At 57.2% G+C, this 20,340-nt stretch overlaps 5 protein-coding genes across 5 annotated transcripts; 2 read left to right on the top strand and 3 right to left on the bottom strand.

Annotated features, from left to right (window-relative positions):
- Window positions 1-158: 158 nt before the first annotated feature.
- On the bottom strand, window positions 159-7,194 carry B0H64DRAFT_421849 (uncharacterized protein; the record flags this gene model as incomplete). Its single annotated transcript, XM_062805541.1, has 6 exons — window positions 3,351-7,194; window positions 3,052-3,081; window positions 2,267-2,568; window positions 1,062-2,209; window positions 836-1,005; window positions 159-493 (listed from the first exon to the last, which is right to left on the bottom strand). Exons 1-6 carry the CDS (start codon window positions 6,994-6,996, stop codon window positions 159-161), a joined length of 5,631 nt encoding a protein of 1,876 aa, XP_062664386.1. The 5' UTR covers window positions 6,997-7,194.
- Window positions 7,195-7,654: 460 nt separating this feature from the next.
- B0H64DRAFT_25853 (uncharacterized protein) lies at window positions 7,655-8,910 on the top strand. Its single transcript, XM_062799986.1, has 2 exons — window positions 7,655-7,997; window positions 8,097-8,910. Exons 1-2 carry the CDS (start codon window positions 7,812-7,814, stop codon window positions 8,604-8,606), a joined length of 696 nt encoding a protein of 231 aa, XP_062664385.1. The 5' UTR covers window positions 7,655-7,811; the 3' UTR covers window positions 8,607-8,910.
- A 95-nt stretch (window positions 8,911-9,005) lies between these two features.
- B0H64DRAFT_25815 (Eisosome component PIL1-domain-containing protein) lies at window positions 9,006-10,681 on the bottom strand. Its single transcript, XM_062799985.1, has 5 exons — window positions 10,488-10,681; window positions 10,362-10,422; window positions 10,173-10,306; window positions 9,933-10,116; window positions 9,006-9,879 (listed from the first exon to the last, which is right to left on the bottom strand). Exons 1-5 carry the CDS (start codon window positions 10,542-10,544, stop codon window positions 9,218-9,220), a joined length of 1,098 nt encoding a protein of 365 aa, XP_062664384.1. The 5' UTR covers window positions 10,545-10,681; the 3' UTR covers window positions 9,006-9,217.
- Window positions 10,682-11,258: 577 nt separating this feature from the next.
- B0H64DRAFT_334469 (uncharacterized protein) lies at window positions 11,259-15,508 on the top strand. Its single transcript, XM_062801104.1, has 2 exons — window positions 11,259-12,271; window positions 12,330-15,508. The coding sequence occupies exons 1-2, from the start codon at window positions 11,582-11,584 to the stop codon at window positions 15,327-15,329; spliced, it is 3,690 nt and encodes a 1,229-aa protein (XP_062664383.1). The 5' UTR covers window positions 11,259-11,581; the 3' UTR covers window positions 15,330-15,508.
- Window positions 15,436-19,459, bottom strand: B0H64DRAFT_449392 (WD40-repeat-containing domain protein; the record flags this gene model as incomplete). Its single annotated transcript, XM_062807089.1, has 4 exons — window positions 15,436-18,121; window positions 18,170-18,265; window positions 18,524-19,327; window positions 19,448-19,459. 4 exons carry the CDS (start codon window positions 19,457-19,459, stop codon window positions 15,542-15,544), a joined length of 3,492 nt encoding a protein of 1,163 aa, XP_062664382.1. The 3' UTR covers window positions 15,436-15,541.
- Between the last annotated feature and the right edge of the window lie 881 nt (window positions 19,460-20,340).

The following is a 20,340-nucleotide window of genomic DNA, read 5'->3' as shown; positions in this document are numbered from 1 at the left end:
AACGAAATGTCATCATGTGTTGAAGAGGTAACCCAACCGCAAACCATCCCCCCCAATGCCACCGTCCTCCCGTCTCTCAACCCCTTTACCCCCTACCCCCTTTCCCTCCTCCCTCCCCCAAACCAAAACAACAAAAACAACAAACCCGCACCCACCACTCACCCCCCCATCCGATACAAACTCCCCACCCCACCACCCCCATCACCATCCCCATCCCCCAACCCCCGCACCCCCTCCCTCCCCCCAGCAGCAAGCACCTCCGGAAAATCCCCCTCCCCCCTCCCCAGCACCATGATCTCCACCGCGCCCCTCTGCCCATCAAATACCACGGCCAGCCTTACCGGCCTGCTCGCATCCACGGGCCGCTCAAACCAGTTGGGATCCCCGCCCTGGTAGGTCGCGCGCACCGTCGTCTTGGCCTTGTCGTGGCCCGGGGAGAGGACTTCGAAGATGTCGAGCTCGCCGCAGCCGGTGGACCAGCAGCTGCAGGTGTCTGTGGTGTTGGTTAGTTTAAGGGATATGGGTGTGGTTGATTATGAGGGGGGAAAAGGGGGTTGGGGGGGGGTTGGGGGGGTGGTAGAGAGAGAGAAAGGAAGGGAGTGGCTTACGGTACTGTGCGGTGTAGGGGATGCGGGCGTTGAGGAGCCAGATGGCGGGTTGGTCGTAGCCTTGGGAGGTGGCGTTGCCTGATACGGGGGGCGTGGTCGTGTGGGGCATGGAGAATTCGAGGAGGAAGATCTTGGAGGGGCCGTCGAAGCCCTCTGTTGTTGGTGGGTGCCGGGTTAGTAAACGGGTGTTAAGGGGGTTGTTATGGTATAGGAAGGGGAGGACTTACTGTATGCCACTGAACCGTTCTGTACGTATCCGCAGGAGCCGTCGCAGGGCTCGTCGGTGAAGAGGGCGACTTCTTTCGAGGAGAGGAGGGTCGTGTCCTTGAGTGTGGTTGCGTTTGCGGCGCCACCAGTGCCGTCTGCGTTGACGTATGAGAGAGTGTTGCCAAAGGTTCTGTCGACTGTTAGTCATGAGTGCTGATGATAGCATGGGGGTGGAAGAGTACTTACGGCGTCCATTTACCGGATCCCTGCCCACCATAGTTACCGAGAAACATCACGCCCTCAGCCTTTTGCTGCTCCGCGTTGTAGTAACCGGTGCGGACAAACTGAGAACTCTTTTTACTCCCGCCGGGGCTGCTGGACGGGATAGGGGCGGGGACGGAACTTGGGCCGCTGATGGGAACGACACTGTATGATTTCGTTCTGGAGCTAGAGCCAATGCTAGAACTAGTGTGGGCGGCAGGGCTAGTACTCGGTGCCGAGCTGAAGTTGGGGCTGGAACTGGAGCTGGAAGTAGAAGCGAGACCAGTCGTCAACAGCGAAGGCGCTATCGACTTCGAGCACCGTCGACGGCTCGAGATAGCACTGGCCGGTGCGCTGGACCCAAAACTAGCGGGCTTTGAGGACTGCACAAGTGTTCCGACCCCTGTTCCCGAAGCACTGGAGACGATGCTGGTCAGGATGCTGGGACTCGAAACAACATTGGCCATCGACGTCGTTGAGAAAGCCGTGTCCGAGCCACCCACTCCCGCTGGCATGGTGCTTATGGAGGAACCCATGTTAGAAACAACCGTGATCATCGATGGAGTGGGTGTTCCGATACTTCCGCTGTCCTGTTCGTTATATTCCCCGATCCTAGATGTGCGGGTAACGTGACTAGTGACCGTTACGGTCACCATCACAAAGCCCGACGCCCCGGTATTAGTCGTAGTAGCAGCAGCAGTACTATCCAACGTTAGGGTAGTATCGACTGTCATAATGACTGTGGAAGTAATTATCACAGTCTCTATGTTCTTTTTGGTGGCCGAGTCAAGCGTCGATGTAGGAGGTAACTTCCAAATCTCAAGCCGCGAGCTGCTACCAGTAGGCATCGAGACTGACACCTCGCTGTGTTTATCGCCCGTGTGGTTTCTGTGGTCGTTGATCGGAGGTCTCCAGTGTGTTCCGTTGTTGAACCCCTTCATGAATGCGTTGTAATAGTGTTCGAGGTGTGGAGCACGGTGCTGCCCATAACCGATGTTGGCTGCTCTCGCCTTGATACCCCTAGTAGCTTTGGTAGACTTGCTTTGCGTCTGTGATGCCTTGTTGCTGGGGGGTTCAAGCGTATATACGGCAACCTGCTTCAAGTTGAGTGGTCCGCGGAAGTGGAGGGACAACTATTCCCGGTCAGCCCCTTTCCGAGTCGGAGACTATGCTAAAGACAGAGGACTTACCGGATCAACAAAGGGTGCTAGCGGCCCTGAGAACGTAGCGGGTTGAAATTTGCACTTCCCAGTCTTTTGGTCCATGTTGACAACTTCGTTGTACGAGCCTCCCTTGCCCACGCCCATATTCTCGTACGAGATGCGTTGAACTTTCTGGCAGTACGTGTTGCCCTTTTCCTCAACCGACTTTCCCTCACACAGCTTCTGGGCGGCGGAATAAACAAGGGGTGCGACGGCAGCGTGGGCCGCACCGACCATGGCCAGCATGGCGGTGGTGATTTGGGTTCTCATCGTTGTCGATATGTGAATGTCTCGTTTGTATGCAGGACAGGAATGAGTTGTGTCGATGAGGGTAGTTCCCGCATAGTCAGGGGATATTTGCAACGAAAGGAGAGATTCCCAATACGGGCAGGGGCCACAGGAGCCCTTATATACTTAACAAAGGCACAGAACTAGAGATGTGTCAGGGGCTTGGTACAGTCAACTGCTTGTATCACCCCCGTTACCGAGTTCAGACGGAGGTGTATGATGCTAAATGACCAATGGCCATGGCAAAACACGGATCAAAAGCCGTATAGAGTAAATAATGGGATCGCGTGATAGGGCTACAAAGTAAAGTAGGAAGTGGAGTTGTTTATGTACTGGTGAGATCTATGCATGATTATTAACGTAATAGGAGACTTTGATGTGTTGATAGTGGAAAGCAACATTGGCATCATCATGTCCTAGGTATCAACGAATGAGTCGACCTTTTTAATCACTCTGGGTACACGACATTGAGTAACTGTGTTTACACAATGCCTCATCCCAAAATGACCGTGATGCTGTGTATGAGGGTTGTGGTTATGATCCTTTAACACAAAGGAATATGGGGGAACGTAGGTTCCCCACGCTTGCTAGGTACATGTACCAATTCCACATGACCGTACAAGACTCCGAGGCGAGCCGAGACGAAGTTCGGAGTTCGGGGAATGGCACCCGTTGTGATTGACCACAAATGCCCGGTGATTAATGTACACCAAGAGTAGGTAAGACGTAGTATTGCTGTATATTTACGCCCTCGCCTTCTTGCCTCGACCCCTTCCTCTCCCACCTCTCGTTCTCTTCCCTTTCGCTTTAGAACCCGCTCCCTCCTCCTCCTCCTCCTCCTCACCGTCCTCACCCTCAACCCCATCACCACCATCTTCCTGATCATCATCAACAGCCACCGGCGCCCTTGCCTTACGCTTCCTCCTGCCCTTCGGCCCCGGCGGCGGCGCAACCGGCATCTCAACAACATCCCCCAGCCCAGAACCCCCTCCAACCCCAGTCCTCGCCCTCAACCGACTAACCGCATCCGCCATCCTCTTACTCCCCCCCGCCCCGCGCTGCCTGGGCGCAAACGCCTCCATCGCCCCGGCCCCCACACTCCCACTAAAGAACCTAGTAATATTGCTCTGCGTGCCCTCCACATCCCGCTTATTCATATCCCTGATCACGGGCACCAGCACCTCATCGGTGCGCTCCTGGCCCCAGCCGATGGTGGTCATCAGGAAGTGGCGCAGGCCATCGAGGTCAGGGACGCCCCACTGGAACGGCTCGGTGTTGCTGTCGACTTCCGGCTGGAGGTAGGCGTCGGCGACGGCCGGGTTGGGGAAGCCCGGCGGGAGGAAGAGCTTGGTGGCGTGGGCCTTGCGGAACTTGCGGCGGAAGGGCGAGGCCGCGTCGGCCTCCTTGGGCCGGCCGCGGTTCTGGATGTCCTGCCACCAGTCGCGGAACTCGGAGAGGCCGTCCGCGCCGGGGAACTCGGAGAGGATCTCGAGGGCGGTGACCGGGCCTACGCCGGGTAGGCCTTCGGTGTAGTCGGAGCCGAGGAGCTGGGCGAGGGAGATGAGCTGCTCGCGGGAGAGGGAGAGCTCGGTTTCGAGGTCCTTGGCGAGGTAGCATTCCACGTATTTGTTGCCGTTGAACATGTTCTTGTAGACGCGCGTGCCGCCGAAGAGGAAGGTGTCCGAGTCGTCGGTCACGATGCCGTCGACGAGGTTTAGGTGGACGAGCTCGGCGCACTGCGCTTCCGCTTCCATGGGTGCGGTGATGTACGGGATGCCGAAGAGGGTGAGAAGAGCTTGGCATTCAGTCACCATAACCTGGGTAACCTCGTCTGCGTCACGCCGGTCCTTCTTTTGCTGGGCACGGAGCGCTCGTAGTTCTTGTTCGTAGGCTTGCTGGTTCTCACGCTGGGATTTGTTGTTCAGCTCACTCGCGAACCGGGCATGTTCTTCGGCCTCCTCAGCCATCTGTGCCAGAAGTTCTTCTTCCTCTGGGTCACTAAAGTCCTCAAACTCCTCAGGGCCGGGCGCGTCTGGATCTATGGGGGAGCCCTCGTGGGGCAATGCCAATCCTTCGGTTCTTATTTGTTGTGCTGGAGGAGGCGTTCCTTCGCCGAAAAGCTCTGCTTCAATGCGGGCCTCTTCGGCCATACGAGCGTCGTCAATAGGCGCTTCAGCCGCTTGCTCTGGTCCAGCGGACACGATTACATCCTCGAACTCCATTTCGTCATCCTCCGGATCATCCACGGTGGGCTTGACAGGCATCTCCCGGGCTTCTTGATCGCCGGTGCCTGTGGGTTCTTGGCTTGTTGTGTCCGCACCTATAGTAGTGTCGAGAATTTCGGGCTCGACCGGAATCTGGCTAGTTTCTGGAGGAGTACCGTCCTCCAGTGAAAGAAGGTTTACTGCAGGTTCCTTGATAACGGGGTCTTCGATGGGGGGCGGGGCATCTAGGATCTCAATATCGCTCCCATCATCGCTCGAGGACTCGATTTCGATAACGTCGTCTTGACCAAACTTCAGCTCCTCGAATTCTTCATCATCTTCATTCATTTGCCTCTCCAACGCCTGCTGTTGCTTCCTCACAGATTCTCGGATATCGGTGTCGTCCGTGAGCCATGGAGGCAGCGGGCGTGGTTTGTCGTCCGCCCCGGCGACAGCCCTGTCCCTTGAAGACTCCTTCTCAAACCCTCCAGCCTCTTCATCAGATACGGCTTCGAGATCACCAGTTTCGACATCTTGCGGCTTCTGATGCTCCTTGGGTTTCTCTGTCGAGGAGGGGGCGAGCCTCCCGCCAAACGCACTTTGCCAATTGAGCTTTTCAAATGGAAGAGGCCCATCGAAGGGGTTCTTTACATTATTAGGCTTGACAGGTGCCGGCGCTGGTTTTTTAACTGGCTGTACTCTTGGCTGCTTTGCCCTCGCGGCTGCTAATGCGGACTGTAGATCGACGTCACTGTCGCTGCTTCCGCTGTCCCGGCGCCGGGGAACAGCAGCGCTCGCTCGGTTGTTCACGATGTGGGCCACCATCCGCCCGCTGGTGCTGACAATGGGCTTTGGTGCCTCGGCTGCCTTCTGTTTCCATTCAGGCGCCGGTGCATCCTCGAGTTCTTCGTCCAAACCCTCGGCCTCACCATCGTCATCCCCTCTGCCGACATTGTGCTGATTCTGAAGTGATAGCGCAATGGCGCGGCTGAGGTCTTCGTCCTCGTCGCCTTGGAGAGCATCCTCGTTTTCAAAGAGGGTGGCTTCGCCGTTATCAACAAAAAGCGACTCCTCGACCTCGGTAGCCCTGATCTTAGGTAGCCTATTCAGGCCCTCAATCGGAACATCCTCAAAGTCTTCGTCCTCCCACTCGTCCTCATCATTTTGTTTTTGGTACTGGAACTCCAACGCGTCAATGTCAATGGGCTTGTGTATTTGGCCTCTATCCTTGTCTTTGCTGACGACACCGAGGGCCCAGCCTCCTTCGGCCCCTTCGTTTTTGACAAGGATGTACTCGCGGGTCCTGTCACCTGCGACGCGGTTGACGGCCATGGTCAGGTCGGTGCCAGTCATGCCCATCTCGTACATTAGGCGTTGCGTGAGGTGGTTTCTCTCCCTGACTCGCTCAATCTGGAACCTCGAGAAGGCCATCCGGTCCGGAAACATGCCGTCGAGCTGGTCTTTGCTCAGGCCCATCCTGAGACGGCTACGGATTCTGGCAGCATTGAGAATATTGTATCGGTCAGCGGGCGGCAGACTCTTGAAGAACTCTCCGTCAAAGTCGATCTTGCTAAAGTCGTAGAGGTTGATGTCCTCGCCGTCGTTGAACTGCCTCGCATATTCCTCCAGCTCATCGATGCTCATGATACGGGGATCGTTTGGTTTGCCCATGCCTTCGATGCCATTTTGCAGTTCCGGGAGGTGATAGGCATCCTGCTTATGGAATTTCCTGTTCTTTTGGCGTTCCTGCTTTGACATGCCCAGCTCATCCGCGTACACGATCTGATCCATGCTTGGGAGCTGCTCCTGCTCTTCCTCGACCTCTCCGGCCGCAGCATCTGCACGTTTCTTGCGCTTCTCTTCCTCTTCCTCGGCCATGCGCTGCATCTGCACGGCGAGCAGCTTTCCTGCTGTTCGAGTGGCATCCTCGCGACGACCCTCACGCCTTCTCCGGCGACCCTGTAAAGTAGCGCGTTTCAGAGCTGGAGCGCCACCGTCAAAAACGAAGACGGGTTTTACGCCGTACCACAGCAGCTTGCAGATGCGGCGGAAGAAGCCGACGACATGGCTATTTCGCAGGGCATTGCCCTCCTTGTCGCGGACTGCTTTGAGAAACTGGTAGATCCAAATGGAAGCATCGATGGCAAGGCGCTTCCGGTTGAGGGTCGAGAGATTCGTCGGCCGTGCGCAGGGTTGTGCCACGGTCCAAAGGCCTTGCACACCCATGGATGGTGGCGTTTAAAAACGTTAGGAGCTTGTTGATGACCTCACTATTTGGTGCTTGTACGAAATAAAATGTCCATGCACCTTGGTTGGGCCGTCGAAACAGGGGGTTAAAGAGCCCGCACGGCCTTTCATCGGTAATTCTGGGGGAGAAGTGGTGCCATATTTCAAGTCGTGCTTTTAGATGAAGAAGTCGAGATGGAAAGTCGAGATGAAAGATGGAGAAGGCGGTTTATCATCGATCCGATGACTGCTTCCATGTTTGAGAAGGACCCTTGCTCGGCTGCCTGGTTTAGTGTGGGAACACGGTATTGATTGGCCCTTTATTCTCCGACAGCCTGGCTGGGCCCCGGGTCCCCGCATCGAGCCCACAAAAACCGTCCGCCGCCATGCCCCCCACGGGTGCATCTCCCGCATCGCCCGCATCGCATCGGCCGAAGCCCGCATCACGTCCCCGAGCTCGGTCGTTGAAGCTCGGTCAAACCCAGGGGCAACCCAGCTCATTTTTCCAATCACGGGCTCGGTCAGCTCTCAGACATTCTGTTTCTTACTGTAAGGCCTTTCTATGACTGGACATACCTTAATGACGCAGACCCTCGTCAATTTAGAGCAAAAAGACGTGCGGCCGGGGATGCCCGTGCTTGATTCTGCGCTGATTTCCCAACCTATATAAAGGCAGCAATCCCCCTTCTCTTCCATCCCACACGGAACTCGAATGTGCATGCAATTCATCAAAATTGCATTTCCATATTCCACACAAGAAGTGCTACAACCACAACCAGGTTGTTTTCGCTATTATTTAAATACACATCCACACCATGAGCACTTCCAAGTCCTCCACCACTTCCGCCGCGGGCTCTTCCGGTCCCCCCTCAGACCCAGAGCAAACCATCGAAGGAAGGGAAGAGCAGCTGGACTTCCTCCGTTCCATGCTCAACAGGAAGCTCCGCGTCACCGTTAACGACTCGCGCATGTACTGGGGCACCTTCAAATGCGTCGACATGGTAAGCACCCCCTCTCCCACCTCATCCATCCCACCCCATCCATCACCCCCCCCCCCCCCCCCCCACAACCCCTAGGTAAGTACTCACAACCGCCCCCAGCTCGCCAGCATCGTCCTACATCACGCCTACGAGTACCGCCAGCCCCTCCCACGCCAACTACAACACCCACAGCACGGCCGCCGGCCCCTGGTCTCTATCGTCTCGCCGTCCATCGAGTCGATGGGCTTCGAGGACTTTGAGGGAAGGTTCACCGGCGGCTATGACACTGACGTCGATAGCGGCGGCGGCGGCAGCGGCAGCGGCGGGAAGAAAGGAGTCGCTAGCGGCAGCGGCAGTGGTTCCGGCAGCGGTTCTGGCAGCGGCTCTGGCGATGGTTCCGGTGAGGGTTCCGGTGGTGGTGGTTCGGCAGAGGCTCAGGCGGCGGAGGAGGCCAGGGCGGAGGAAGTGAGGAAGGGAAAGCAGAAGGTGGAGAAGAAGGAGCCGGTGGAGATGGAGAGCCGGTATATGGGCATGCTGGTGATTCCGGGGGAGTATATTGTCAAAGTTGAGGTGGATGAGTTTCTGAGCCAGGTGAAGGGGCGGGAGACTGGGGTGAATGCCGAGAGGTGAATGCCCGGTTGAGGAAGGGGCGTGTTGTGCTGTGCTAGAGAGCGAGATCTAGATGTTGTTTTGTTGTGTGTTAGGGGTTGGTTGTAATGATGGGTGGTTGAATAACTCGAGGTGGATGTTTCATGGCTGCCCGAACTGGGCGGGAGGAGGGTTTGTGCTTGCCGAGCATACCTCTCCCAGACCTCCATTGTGGAGGCGACCGGAGCGAAGGCACAACAACGCCCGGTCAATTTTTGTATACATAGCTCTGTGCATACCCGAGTCTGCTGCCGCCCGGTAATCACGCTGCTGGTTACACAAAAGGGCCACCGGTAATTATTCGGTAGACTAATTTTCTCTTGGACTCCCAAGACCCCGTCCCCCGTAGATCATCAAACCATCCATTGCCCGTTATTCATTACCTATTACGCGTAAACGGTCCTTATGGAAGGGCTTGTCTCCCGCAATAAATCCAGCCTGCCAACTTAGAAATGAATTGTCCCGTCCCCTGGCTTTTCTCCCAACTCCACCGTCAAGCCGCCACTCGGTCGCCATGTCCCAGCCGAAAGATCCAATCCTAGTGAAATACCCCCCTAGTAACGTTGGCCGACCAACGCCAGTCATTGTGCATGCTAAGCCATGACCGGGTCATGATTCCGCCCGCGATGCTCGCCGTTCAAGCTCGCCTCCGTGTCCACGGCGGAATGGCTCGGCGCGTCCAGGTCGTCCTCCTCGCCGTCCTCCTCCTCGTCCTCCACATACTCGTGCTGGCCCGCGGGCACCCACGAGTCCCGGTCGTTGAGCGGGGCGTCCTGCGCGGACAGGTCGTGGCCGTGGCCCTGCAGCTGCCCCTCGGTGCGTGCCTTGATGTTGTTGCGGCGGCGCTGCGATAGCGTGCGCGCCCTGGTCGAGAGCTTGGACGAGACGGCCGCGTTCTGCGTGACCCAGTTGGTGAGCGAATCCTCGCAGTCCTGGATGATGGCCTTGCTGGCCTCGTAGCCGTCGTATGCTGGCCGTGTCTCGCCGGGCGTCACGGGGGTGTCGTCGATCAGTTCCAGGAGGTGCTTCCCGTACCCCGCGATGATGGCTACCTTCTCGCAGTGCTCGCGCAGGGCGTCGAATTGGTACGAGTATGCCGCCTTAACCTTCTCGCGCGTGATGTTGGATAACTGTGCCTCGGCGACCAGGGACTCGGCTTCCGCCCGGACAAGTTCTTGCTCGAGGACGACGATCTTCGGGGAGTTGGGTTCCTTGTATTTCAATTGGGCGATTTGGTCCGTGATCTTTTGTTTCCCTGGCCGTATGTCAGTATCCCCGTCTCCGCACGGCTCCCTATCCAGTACGTACTATCTCTGCTAGGCTGTACCGACGCCTCAATATTCCGGATGCTCTTCATGGTGACGCGGTATTGGTCGTATCGGTCGACATATTGGTCTTCGAGCTCGCCGATTTCATATAGCAATACGCCCAACTTATCTGTAACGTCCGAAACATCCTCGTCGCCGGACTCGCCCCAGATTGAGAGTTGATGCTGCAATGTGTCTTAGCGGGCCGTCAAGATAGCAATACAGCCGGGGGATCACATACGGCAACCTCCATCCGTTCCTTGGCCACTAGTTCCAGACTCCGCATAACGTTCTTCTCCATCTTGACGAGTTGCGTCAGCTTTTTGGCGAGGTCGGGCCCAAAGGCACCGGCAGCGTTTCGGCGGAGGGCATGTCCTGAACCTCTCTTGTTAACGCCCAACCATGAGTAGCTTCGCTAGGCGCAACTCACCCAATCCTCCCCGGCCAAAGAGGCGGCCAGACTTTGTAGTAGATGGTGGCGGCGGCGGGTTCTGTGTACATTCCCGGTCAGCGAGATCGGGTTCGTCAATCGCACATGATAGAGGCCATTCCGTACCTGGATCTGGGAGGCAGTTGGGGCGCGCGTAGCGCGCATAGAGTATGTGCGATGCATGGCGATTGCGCAAAGGGTTGTGGTTTTGGGGGGAAGGGAATCTCGGTTTGGTGACGTGCGACGTTGCTAGGCGACGAAGATAGGTTCAATTGCGCAGACACGACGGAAAGGTCGGAGGTGTAGCGGGTGTCGTGCAAGTTTTTCAATGTCCCAGTCTGTCGGACGTTTTCGAAACAAAGGACAAGCCTGAGTGTTGCGACGGGAGCAGGCATTCAAATGAGAACGGATCAGGCGGTAACTGGGTTAACTGGGTTGTTTTATGCGACGCTAGCCAAATGACGTCGCCGTGCAACCACGCCTGTCGCATGGTGGGCTGTGCAGCTCAGTGGGGGCGGACCTGGGCCTGGCCAGACACACGTGTCGGGTGGATTATCATGGCTTTGAGAGCGACAGGGCGCAGAGTATTTTGGACACTTTGGCTAGGTGTGGAATTGATGACCTAGGATGCGTATCTGCAGTTTTGCGCGACCGTCTTTTTATCTTGCCGCCATCCTTCAACAGTTTGTGTGTTTGCTAGCCAGTCTCTCCCTTGGCAGTTGACTTCCTGGTATCGATAAAAGTCAAAGTTACACCAAAGACGCATCGTACGGTACTTTACCTCGCTTACTGTAAATTCCGTCCCTGAATTGGTTGAATGAGTTGGCCCGTGCGCTATCACTGGGCTCTTAGCCAAGAAATCGCGTCCCTTCAACATCGCATCGCGTCTTGGTTGCAATTGAGGAGGATCACGGCGATCACCTCAGCAAAGCCGCAGCGCCGACCGCCCGCTCTTCAACCACCAACCGTCCGTCACTAGGTAGCTACCGACTTGACATCGCCTCACAATCCAACAACATCCGAAGCCATGCGCGAAACCAGTTGCCGGTGAGGCGTAACCATCAAACGATCTTGACCCAACCTTGTCTGCTTCAATCGAACCCGTGCAAACCCGCTGCCGACCCCGAAAAAAAAATAAGAGGTGGCAAGGAGATCGGTTGCATGTCGGGTTCAGACAATACATAGTAGGTTAGGGAATAACAGGATATGCGAAAAGGACCATGGCATCTGTTCTCGGCGATGTGGTCGATTTGACCATGGAGACGTCGTCCTCCGAGGGCTGTTTGACTGCCGACGAAGTCGTGGTCGCAGCACGTCGCCCAATCTCGCTCAATTCGACAGATGACGACCGTGTTCAAGCATCGCGATCATTTTCATCGGCGTCGAAGTCGCAGTTGCGTAATGGCTTCTCCACTGCGAAGCCAGACAGGGCACGGAGCCCCTTGTCGTCGGTCGGATCGAAGAGACGAACCCCCGATGCGTCACCTGTTCGCAGGTCCGCACGAGCCAGCGATGACACTCCATCACGGGGCACCCGCTTTTCTATCCGCGATGAAGTACGCGACTCTCAATCTCCTCCTCCCACCATCAAGTCCACCACCCACCAACGACCTCCTACCCCGCAACCCTCAATTCGACCGTCCCGAGGCCACCAGACGCCCAACATGCAGACCCCAAAGCGGGTGAGCTGGACGGTCGACAAGATAACAAGCGCCCTCGTCGACCTTTCGGAGCAAGTCGGCCAAGGCCATGCGCGACTAGTCGACTATGTGCTCGAAGAAGCTGAAAAGAAGGCTCGCCAGCCCAGCCATTTCAGCAAGGACGATCATTTCGCCAGCATGCAATCAATAGCGCTCGACAGCACTGCTGCGCCGCCGGCGAAGATAGAAACCATGGGTGTGAAGTTTAAGGCGAGTGGCCATCCGAACTGCAAGGTCGAGGCCATTGAAAATGCTAACCCTCTCGTAGCAACACAGCGGAGAGCATGGAAAATCAAGGGGCAACGGGCGCCGCGCTCTGGTCCCTGTCCTCTGTATCAAACCCGACAAGGAACCTGTCCCGGGATACCGGTTCCACCACGTGGAAATCCGCAAGAACATTCTCGCGCCGAACTCGATGCTAAACTTCGTCCCCCATCTTCGCGACGTCGACCCGAATTCGGAAGAGGAACAAAAGTACAGCAATTGGCTCAGGGACCTCGAGAGCCTCGACAACCAATCCGGTTTCCAGCCTCAGAATCGCGCACAGAAGCTGGCAAAGAGGGCGCAGAATGAATACGCAGCGACCCTTGCCCCGTACCTCGATCCATGGCTCCGCAAGCTGGCCATCGACGGTTGCACAAAATCCACGCTCATCCGCTACATGGCAAACCAGCCTCAGAACGAAGACGCAATCACACCGCAGCAGAAATCGAATTTGCTCGACACACACAGCGAGGGCATCGGTTCTCCTCACGCGGTGCGGGGAGCAAAGCTCTTTACCGAGGCCTTTGACCGCGTATTCAATGATAAGAAGAGCTACAGGCGTGTAGCCCTGCGCGACATTTTGATGTTGGACAAGTCCGTGGAGCCCATCCTGGACAACAAGAGGGCAAAGGACGGGCCAAGCTCGCAAAAGCCTCGTGATGAGGCCTTGATGCAAAAGACGGTGGAATCGCTGGGGAGTTACTCTACCCTGGGGTGTCTCATATGCTTCAGCCACGACTGTGAGCACGGTGAAATTGAGAGAGATAATCAGAAACGATGCTTCTCGCTTGAAGAGATCGGAGGGCTCGCCCCGACCCTCTGTAGTAAGTGGGCAGCGCAACTCGAGGCCCAGAAGACCGGCCAGGCCAACGGCGCAGTTCAAAGGCCGACGCATCAACCTTGCAGGAACCAGTGCTACCGAAGCTATAATACCGGCGATCCCGATCAGGACGTTGAACCTTGGTCCGAAGATGATGTAAGCGTTCTCGAATGGATGTTTGCGTCCATTGGCCATAGCCCGACGTTGAGAGCCGAGTGCTTCGTTGGCGCCGTGCTCGGGCGCTACTGCTGGGATGTCCACCGCAAGCTCCAGGAATTGGACCTGACTCTGCCCCCCGTCGAGCCGCGTTCCGAGAACCTCAAGCCCCCCAAGGCGATACCGTGGTACGACCGCAAAAAGAAGCAACTATTGGGCGACTGGCAGGATGCCACCATCACCCACGAGCATGCTGTGCGTGAACTCTTCGCGCCATGTCACCACGACGGACCTTGTACCGCAGCGAACGGTTGCCCTTGCGCGTCGGCCGGCTCCCACCCGGTACTCTGCGAGCGATTCTGCCTCTGCACCGCAGAGGAGTGCTCTTTGAAGTTCACCGGATGCGCCTGCCACTCGTCTGGCAAGACATGTATCCAGCGACAAAAGGAAGGGAAGCCTTGCATATGTGTGCAACTCAACCGGGAGTGCGATCCTATGTTATGTAAAGGTTGTGGCGCCAGGGAGAGGGCCGACCCGGAGAATGCATACGACGACCAACTGCACTCTACGGGTTGCCAGAACGTTGCCATGCAACGTGGAGCACCGAAGGCGGTCCTACTCGGCAAGTCACAGCTCGAGGCATGCGGCTATGGCCTCTTCGCCGCCGAAGATATTGCTCAAGACGAGTTCGTCATCGAGTATACCGGCGAGCTTATTAGCCACGACGAGGGCGTACGTCGCGAGCATCGCCGAGGTGACGTCTTTGACGAAGATAACAAGGTTTCGTACCTGTTTACCTTGCTCGAACAAGAGGGCATCTGGGTTGATGCTGCCATGTATGGCAATCTCAGCCGTTACATAAACCATGCCTCCGCCAACTGCAACATCATGCCTAGGATCATGTATGTCAACCATGAGTTCCGGATTAAGTTCTTGGCCATCCGAGATATCAAAGCAGGCGAGGAGCTCTTTTTCAACTACGGAGACAATTTCCCCAACCTCACCAAGAAACTCGTCGAGCGCAGTAACGAGAAAGCAGGCGAAAGCAGCGACAGAAGCGCCACGGGACAAAAGCGCAAGAACACCACTCAACGCCCCACTGCACGCAAAACAACATCCAAGGCGAACGGCGAAGGCGTTGGTTTCGCCCCTGACGGACGTAGTGATGAAGAGGACCCATGGTTTGGCGGCCCACCTGTGGTAGAGGACGACGACGTAGGCGATGACTGGTCGGACCATGGCCGCAAACGGCGCAAAAAGCGAGGCGGCAGGCGGCCGGGTGCTGGTAGGAAGAAAAAGCAGGCCGAACCGTCTGTTCCGGCCGACGCTGGCGACGAGGTCAGCCCGGGCTCGCAGCTCCGCACCGAGAGCAACAGCATCCAAGGCGAGAGTGCTCACCCCGCCACGCCTACCCGCCGCCGGGTCCTGAAACGCTCCTATTCGGCCATGCTCAACCCGGGTCAGAGCTTTTCGGGGTCCGACGCCGGGTCTGCGACGCCCGCAGAGCCCATCAAGAAAGTGTCCAAGCGCGGTGGCGCCCGGCCCGGCGCTGGTCGTAAGCCGAAACATCGCCCACCGGGTGCGCACAAGCCAGGCCACAAAACATCTGCCCATGCGAGTCAGAGCAGCCTCAGCAGCCTCAACGATGACGCGGACAAGTTGACCCCTAAGAGGGGCCAAGCATCCAGGTCGACACCGAAGAGGGCAGAAAAGAACGTCCTGTCTACGCCCAAGAACGATTCCCGTAGCAAGGTCTCCGGCTCGGGGGCAGGCCGGAGGCGCAGAGGCGCCGAGGCCGAGGCAGAAGACGCGAACACCAGCGGCAGCGTCGCAGACACTCCGGGATTATACAGTCAGAACATGTTCCGACCGATGAGTGACTCGGCTTCGGTAGCAGGGAGCAGAGGGAGCAGAGGGAGCACGCGGGGCAGCCGAGGGGACACGGCGGAAGATGACGACGATGACGTGGTGGACCGATCGGCTAGGAAAAGACAGAAGCCACTGCGGTATAGGGACGAAAAGGAGTAGGCCTTCTGATCATCCTTGCAGGCGGCGGATGCATGGGTTTTTCGGTTCTTGGTGAAGGTGCTTTTGGTGTTTCTCGGTTGCTCGGTTTCATCGGTTGCTTGTGCGGTTAGCGGGCGTGGGTGGACAAGTCTTGTCTATAATAGAAAAGTAGACGGTAAAGAGCATATCTCATCCACTGCCCCCGTTGATCTCGATGCCCGGCTTTTTTCTACCTAGCTTACTATGCTATCCCTCGAGACATCCCATACCTCCACCCCAACACCGCCAACCATCAGCTTTCCGGGAGCGATGAGCTCCAAATCTCCCGCGTCAGCCACCGAGCTGTACCGATTGTCCAGCATGGTGACCCGCATCCCTTTAGTGGCGCTCCTTTCAGCCCTCCAAAGCTTAACTCTCTGGTCGTTGCTAGCGGTGGCCACTTCTGTCACCCCAGCCCCCGTTTTGACCACCGACAGCCCGGTAACCGCCGCCGCATGTGCGTCCTTGACCCGATACCTCCCAACCACAACATACCCCCCCTTGCCCGCATCCCACGCGAGATCCAGGAACCCGAGCGCGTTATCATCACCGCCCGTGGCCACCAGCCACCGGCCCGGCCCCTCCGCCGCCAGATCCAGGCTCTTGACACTGCTCTGATGCACCCGCACCACCAGCACCATCTCAAACAACCCCACAGCCCCATCGCCCGCCACAGTCGTAGTCGTAGTCGTAGTCGTCCTCCACACCGCCACATGCCCGTCCGTAAACGCCGTCAGCACATGCACCTCCCCCGCGCCACCACCGCTGCCATCCACCTTCAGATACCGCACCTGCGTCGGACACGCCCCGGTATACCGCCCCACCGCCAGCAGCCCAAACCCACCACCACCACCACCACCACCACCCCCGTCCCGAGGGGGCGAGTACACATAGCCGCGCACGCTCGAGTCCGACAGCGCCATCGTGACCAGCATCCCCCCACCGTTACTACCGCCCTCACCGCCATCACCCGAACCCGGGTTCCAGCCCGCGACGTCAAAGTCCATGATGCGCAGGTCCTTGTCGGGCGTGGTTTGACCGTGGTCGTCGGACCAGACGGCCTCGCGCACGACGGCGAGGGCGTCGTAGGTACGCGAGGCGAGGCGGGAGAGGCGCCAGATGAAGAGCTCTTCGCTGCCGGCGCTGCTGAGGAGGTAGGTGGTTTCCTTAGCAGAGGAGGAGGAGGGTGTAGGTTGGGAGGTGGGAGAGGAAGATTCAAGGGTGGAGGGGAGTGGGGATGGGGATGGGGATGGGGGTTGGGGGGTGAAGAAGCGGAGGGCTTGGATGCCGGCTGAGTGGCCTTGGATGATGGCAAGGCAGGTCATTTCGGTGGTGGTGGTGGGAGTTGGGGTGGTGTTGTTGGTCGCGGGGGGTTGGTGGCGCCAGATGCGGATGGAGGTGTCTTCTGCGGCGGTTGCGATTAGGGCGCTGGTTGTTGCTTCGGCTGGTTGTTGGTCGGGGCTGTGGGAGGGTGAGGGAGTAGAGGGAGAGGGAAGGAGGGTGGCGGATACGCTCTTGACCTCCCTCCCGTGCCCGCCAGCCCGTAACACCCGCTCGGCCTCGGCACTCTGTGAGACGACACGGAGCGTTCCCGCCTTGGAAAAGACGAAGCGCATCCGGCCTGGGTCGTGGGGGCAGGAGATGGTTGTAAACGGCCGGTTGGCGCCGCCGCATGGGATGCTGGAGAGGATCGAGCGGGTTGAGTCGTTGTAGGTGAGGAAGTTGGGGCCGTAGAATCCGTGGAGGATCAACTCCGACTTTGGCTCTGGTGACGAAGAATCGTGAGATTGAGACGGGGGTGGAGTGGTGAAGAAGGCTGCCTCGAGGGTGTTGAGCGGTGGGGAGATTTCGTGCTGGAGGTTTAACCCTGGCGAGGATGGTGAAGTGGAAAGCGTGTAGATGCGGTATTTGCCATCACGGCAGGTTGCCAAGAAGGAGGGTTGGCCAGAGGGGGTACCCGGAATGGGCACAATGCAGGTGATGGAGTCTTTTGTCTTGCAGTCTTTTCGAGAGATCAGGGGGATAAAGTCGTCTGTGTTGGGGTCGGTACCGTAGACCGTCAAGGAGCCGGTGCGGGACCCGAGAATGAGCGTGCCATCGCAAAAGGCGGCTGCGGTGACGATGTAGTGTTCTGCGAGTCGTATCCTCCGGTTGTCTATTGTTGTGGTATCGGTGGATGTGTCGAAGTGTAGGAGAATAGCGTGGTCAGAGCCGAGAATGTTGACGAGGACAGACCAAGATAACTCGCTGGCAGCACGCTTGGGGGCATTGAGGAGGATGATGTCTGAGATCTTTTCCGGAAGAATGGCTATCTCGCGAACCTCTCCTTTTCGAAACAAATAAACCCTGCCGCTTGCACTGCCGAGGACAGCCGTGTCTCTTGCCGGGCTCTTGACGACGTTGTATGACTTGAGATCTGTAACGATAGTTTCAGGGACGGCGACTTCTTCCCAGGTGAGAGAGCTTCCCATGGTCGCGAGAAACAACCTGCCCGAGGCTGTGACTGCCATGACTGTGTCCGACAGAAAGGCGTACCGTTGGAAGGCGTGCTTGGTGTTCTTTGCGGTCTGGGTTTTAGATATTAACCGTGTGTTGCCTTGTAAATTTCGCAGTACCTCGTCAAAGGTATAACTGAGATCCACGTCTTCGTATGTGCCGAAACCCGAAGCAACTCCCTTAATCTTCCCCGCGATGACAATTTTGCCATCAGCTCCGCCAGTCGCTACCAGGGGCTCATCATCTCCCCTGCGCAACACAGCGGCAGACCAGATATTCTTCCCGCTGTGACACGTACTCGCACCACAATGCCGGAGGGTCCCTACCTTCCCTCCAGCCCCCGACTTGACCGCGCTCCACCGCTCGAGATCCAAGTCCAACTCCCACTTCTGCCGTGAGCAATCCTCCCCAAACGAATAAACCTCAACAACCCCAGAAGCCAGCGACCCCCTCCCAAACTTGACATGCCAAATCCTCGACACATGCCCCATCACCACAGCCACACACCTGTCCGAATCCCGCTCATTACCTTCCCTCACCTCCGAATTATCACCCTCCCCACCAAACCCCGTCTCCCTCGCCCCATCCAAACCCACCACTACCCCCCCATCCCCATCCCCATCCCCATCACAACCGCCAGACCGGGACGCCCCCCCCTCCGAAATATCCCAAACCCTCACCGTCCGATCATCACTACAGCTCGCCAGCACCCTCCTCCCACCCCCAAGGTCCGGCGACACACTAACCCCAAAAACAGACCCCTCATGGCCGGTAAACACAAACAGCACCTCCCACCGGGCGTTGTCAGTAGCGTTGGTGGTGGTGGTAGTGTTGGCTTCGGCTGCGGCACCGACGTGGTATTTCCACACGATGATCTCGCCGAAGACGGTGCCGCCTGCGACGAGGAGGGTGGAGGGGGCGAGGAGGGCGAGGTTGGCGGAGTAGAGGATGGGGCGAGAGGGGGAGGTTAGGGGACCGAAGGTTAGGGGTGGGGGTTTACTGTTGGTGGTGGTTGTGGTGGTGGTGGTGGTGTTGTCGTTGTCGTTGTCGTTGTTATGGCGAGGGGTGGAGAAGGGCAGGATTTCGTTGTGGGCTGTTACCAGCGCGCCGGTGACTTCTGCGCTTGGGTTTGAGGGGGATGCGGGCAGAATGATGCCGTCGTAGATCCAGTCTGGGGCGTGAGTCTCGGTGGGTGGATGTGGGGTTTTCCCGGCGATGAGAGCTTGAAGGGAGCTGGACGGGAGGAGGGTTACTGAGTGGCCGCCCCAGATGAGCAGCTGCGTTTCTTTTTGGCTGTCATTGCCAGACTGAGAAATGTGGATGCCGTGGATGGGCTGGGAGTAGAACACCCGGAGCTGGCCGAGCAAACGGGAGGACTGGACGTCGTAGACCTTGAGCCAGGTATCTTCACCCGCGAGGAGGACATGGTCAGGTCCGGCCTCGTACAAGGCAAGAGCAGTTATGGGGCTGAGAGCATAGCTGTGCTGTAGCCGTGTAATAGCCCGGCTCTATGATGAGTTAGTAACTTGTCTCTCTTTTATGCCAAATTCCCGAGGAGACTTTGAATGAGTCAAACAGAAAGTCACTGTTGCAGTGTTCCATACCTGTTGAGCCATAGCGGCTGAAATGAGTTTCTTATCCTAATTATTGTCGATATTCGTTATTGTCATGTATTTTACTGCTTAACATGCTGACATAACACGAACGTGCCGTTCCTCATTCGTGGTGTTTGAGTTGAGAATTTCGACTCATAAACCCCATTTTGAATGTTGTTGTGCATAAACCCTAACCCTGTGTTTGTGGTCAAGAAAGGGGGCAACGGTCGAGATAACTTCCTACCTGGTTACCTAACTACATGACATTGCCCGAAACAGAACACAGGAGAGGGTTTGGGTTGCTAGAATGTTAGTACCCAAATGTAACAACTTCAAACCACACGGAGTCGCCGATAGTTACGATCTTGGCAACACACCAAGATGAGGTGAGCCTCGAGCGATTCAGGGGGTGAGGGGACTCAAAAGATGGTGTTTCAGTTTCTGCAGTTTCACCATTGGAGCCCGACTCGTTTGCTCTCCCACCTTCGACCGACCAACTCGGCCGATTGGTTCCGATCCGGAGAAGGCTGACAGTCAGCACGGAAGTGTGATGGGGCAATTCCGGTTACCAGACTGTGTGTTCTGTCGTTGGGCTTCGCTCATCACTTCCCACGTCGTCACCGCATGCTGCATGCTTACCACGGACATGCATATGCGGGTGCTGTCCGGCTGTGGCACAGATGCATATGGCGAGAGAGCACCAACAATCCTGGGGGCTGAATGCCTCATGCAAGTCGCCTGGCAGCTTCGAAGGATTGTGTTCAGCCAACCGGCCGAAAAGCACGAGAATAATGCGGAATTCCGGTCAAGCAAACCAGCTCGTGTCACGGTAGCCTAGCCTTCACGATTCCGAAATGGACATCAGGTGCAGAAAACGTAATCATGATTCCATTCATCAAACC

Source organism: Chaetomium fimeti (genome assembly GCF_033439085.1).
Source record: "Chaetomium fimeti strain CBS 168.71 chromosome Unknown B0H64scaffold_1, whole genome shotgun sequence".
NCBI lineage: Eukaryota > Fungi > Ascomycota > Sordariomycetes > Sordariales > Chaetomiaceae > Chaetomium > Chaetomium fimeti.
This window is presented reverse-complemented; position numbering and strand designations above follow the sequence as displayed.

Coding starts and splice junctions, on each gene's coding strand:
- B0H64DRAFT_25853 (XM_062799986.1), top strand. CDS start 7,812: ATGAGCACTTCCAAGTCCTCCACCACTTCCGCCGCGGGCTCTTCCGGT. Junction 7,998..8,096: donor CCTTCAAATGCGTCGACATG/GTAAGCACCCCC, acceptor AACCGCCCCCAG/CTCGCCAGCATCGTCCTACA.
- B0H64DRAFT_25815 (XM_062799985.1), bottom strand. CDS start 10,544: ATGCATCGCACATACTCTATGCGCGCTACGCGCGCCCCAACTGCCTCC. Junction 10,423..10,487: donor CAACTGCCTCCCAGATCCAG/GTACGGAATGGC, acceptor GAATGTACACAG/AACCCGCCGCCGCCACCATC. Junction 9,880..9,932: donor GGTACAGCCTAGCAGAGATA/GTACGTACTGGA, acceptor ACATACGGCCAG/GGAAACAAAAGATCACGGAC.
- B0H64DRAFT_334469 (XM_062801104.1), top strand. CDS start 11,582: ATGGCATCTGTTCTCGGCGATGTGGTCGATTTGACCATGGAGACGTCG. Junction 12,272..12,329: donor CCATGGGTGTGAAGTTTAAG/GCGAGTGGCCAT, acceptor ACCCTCTCGTAG/CAACACAGCGGAGAGCATGG.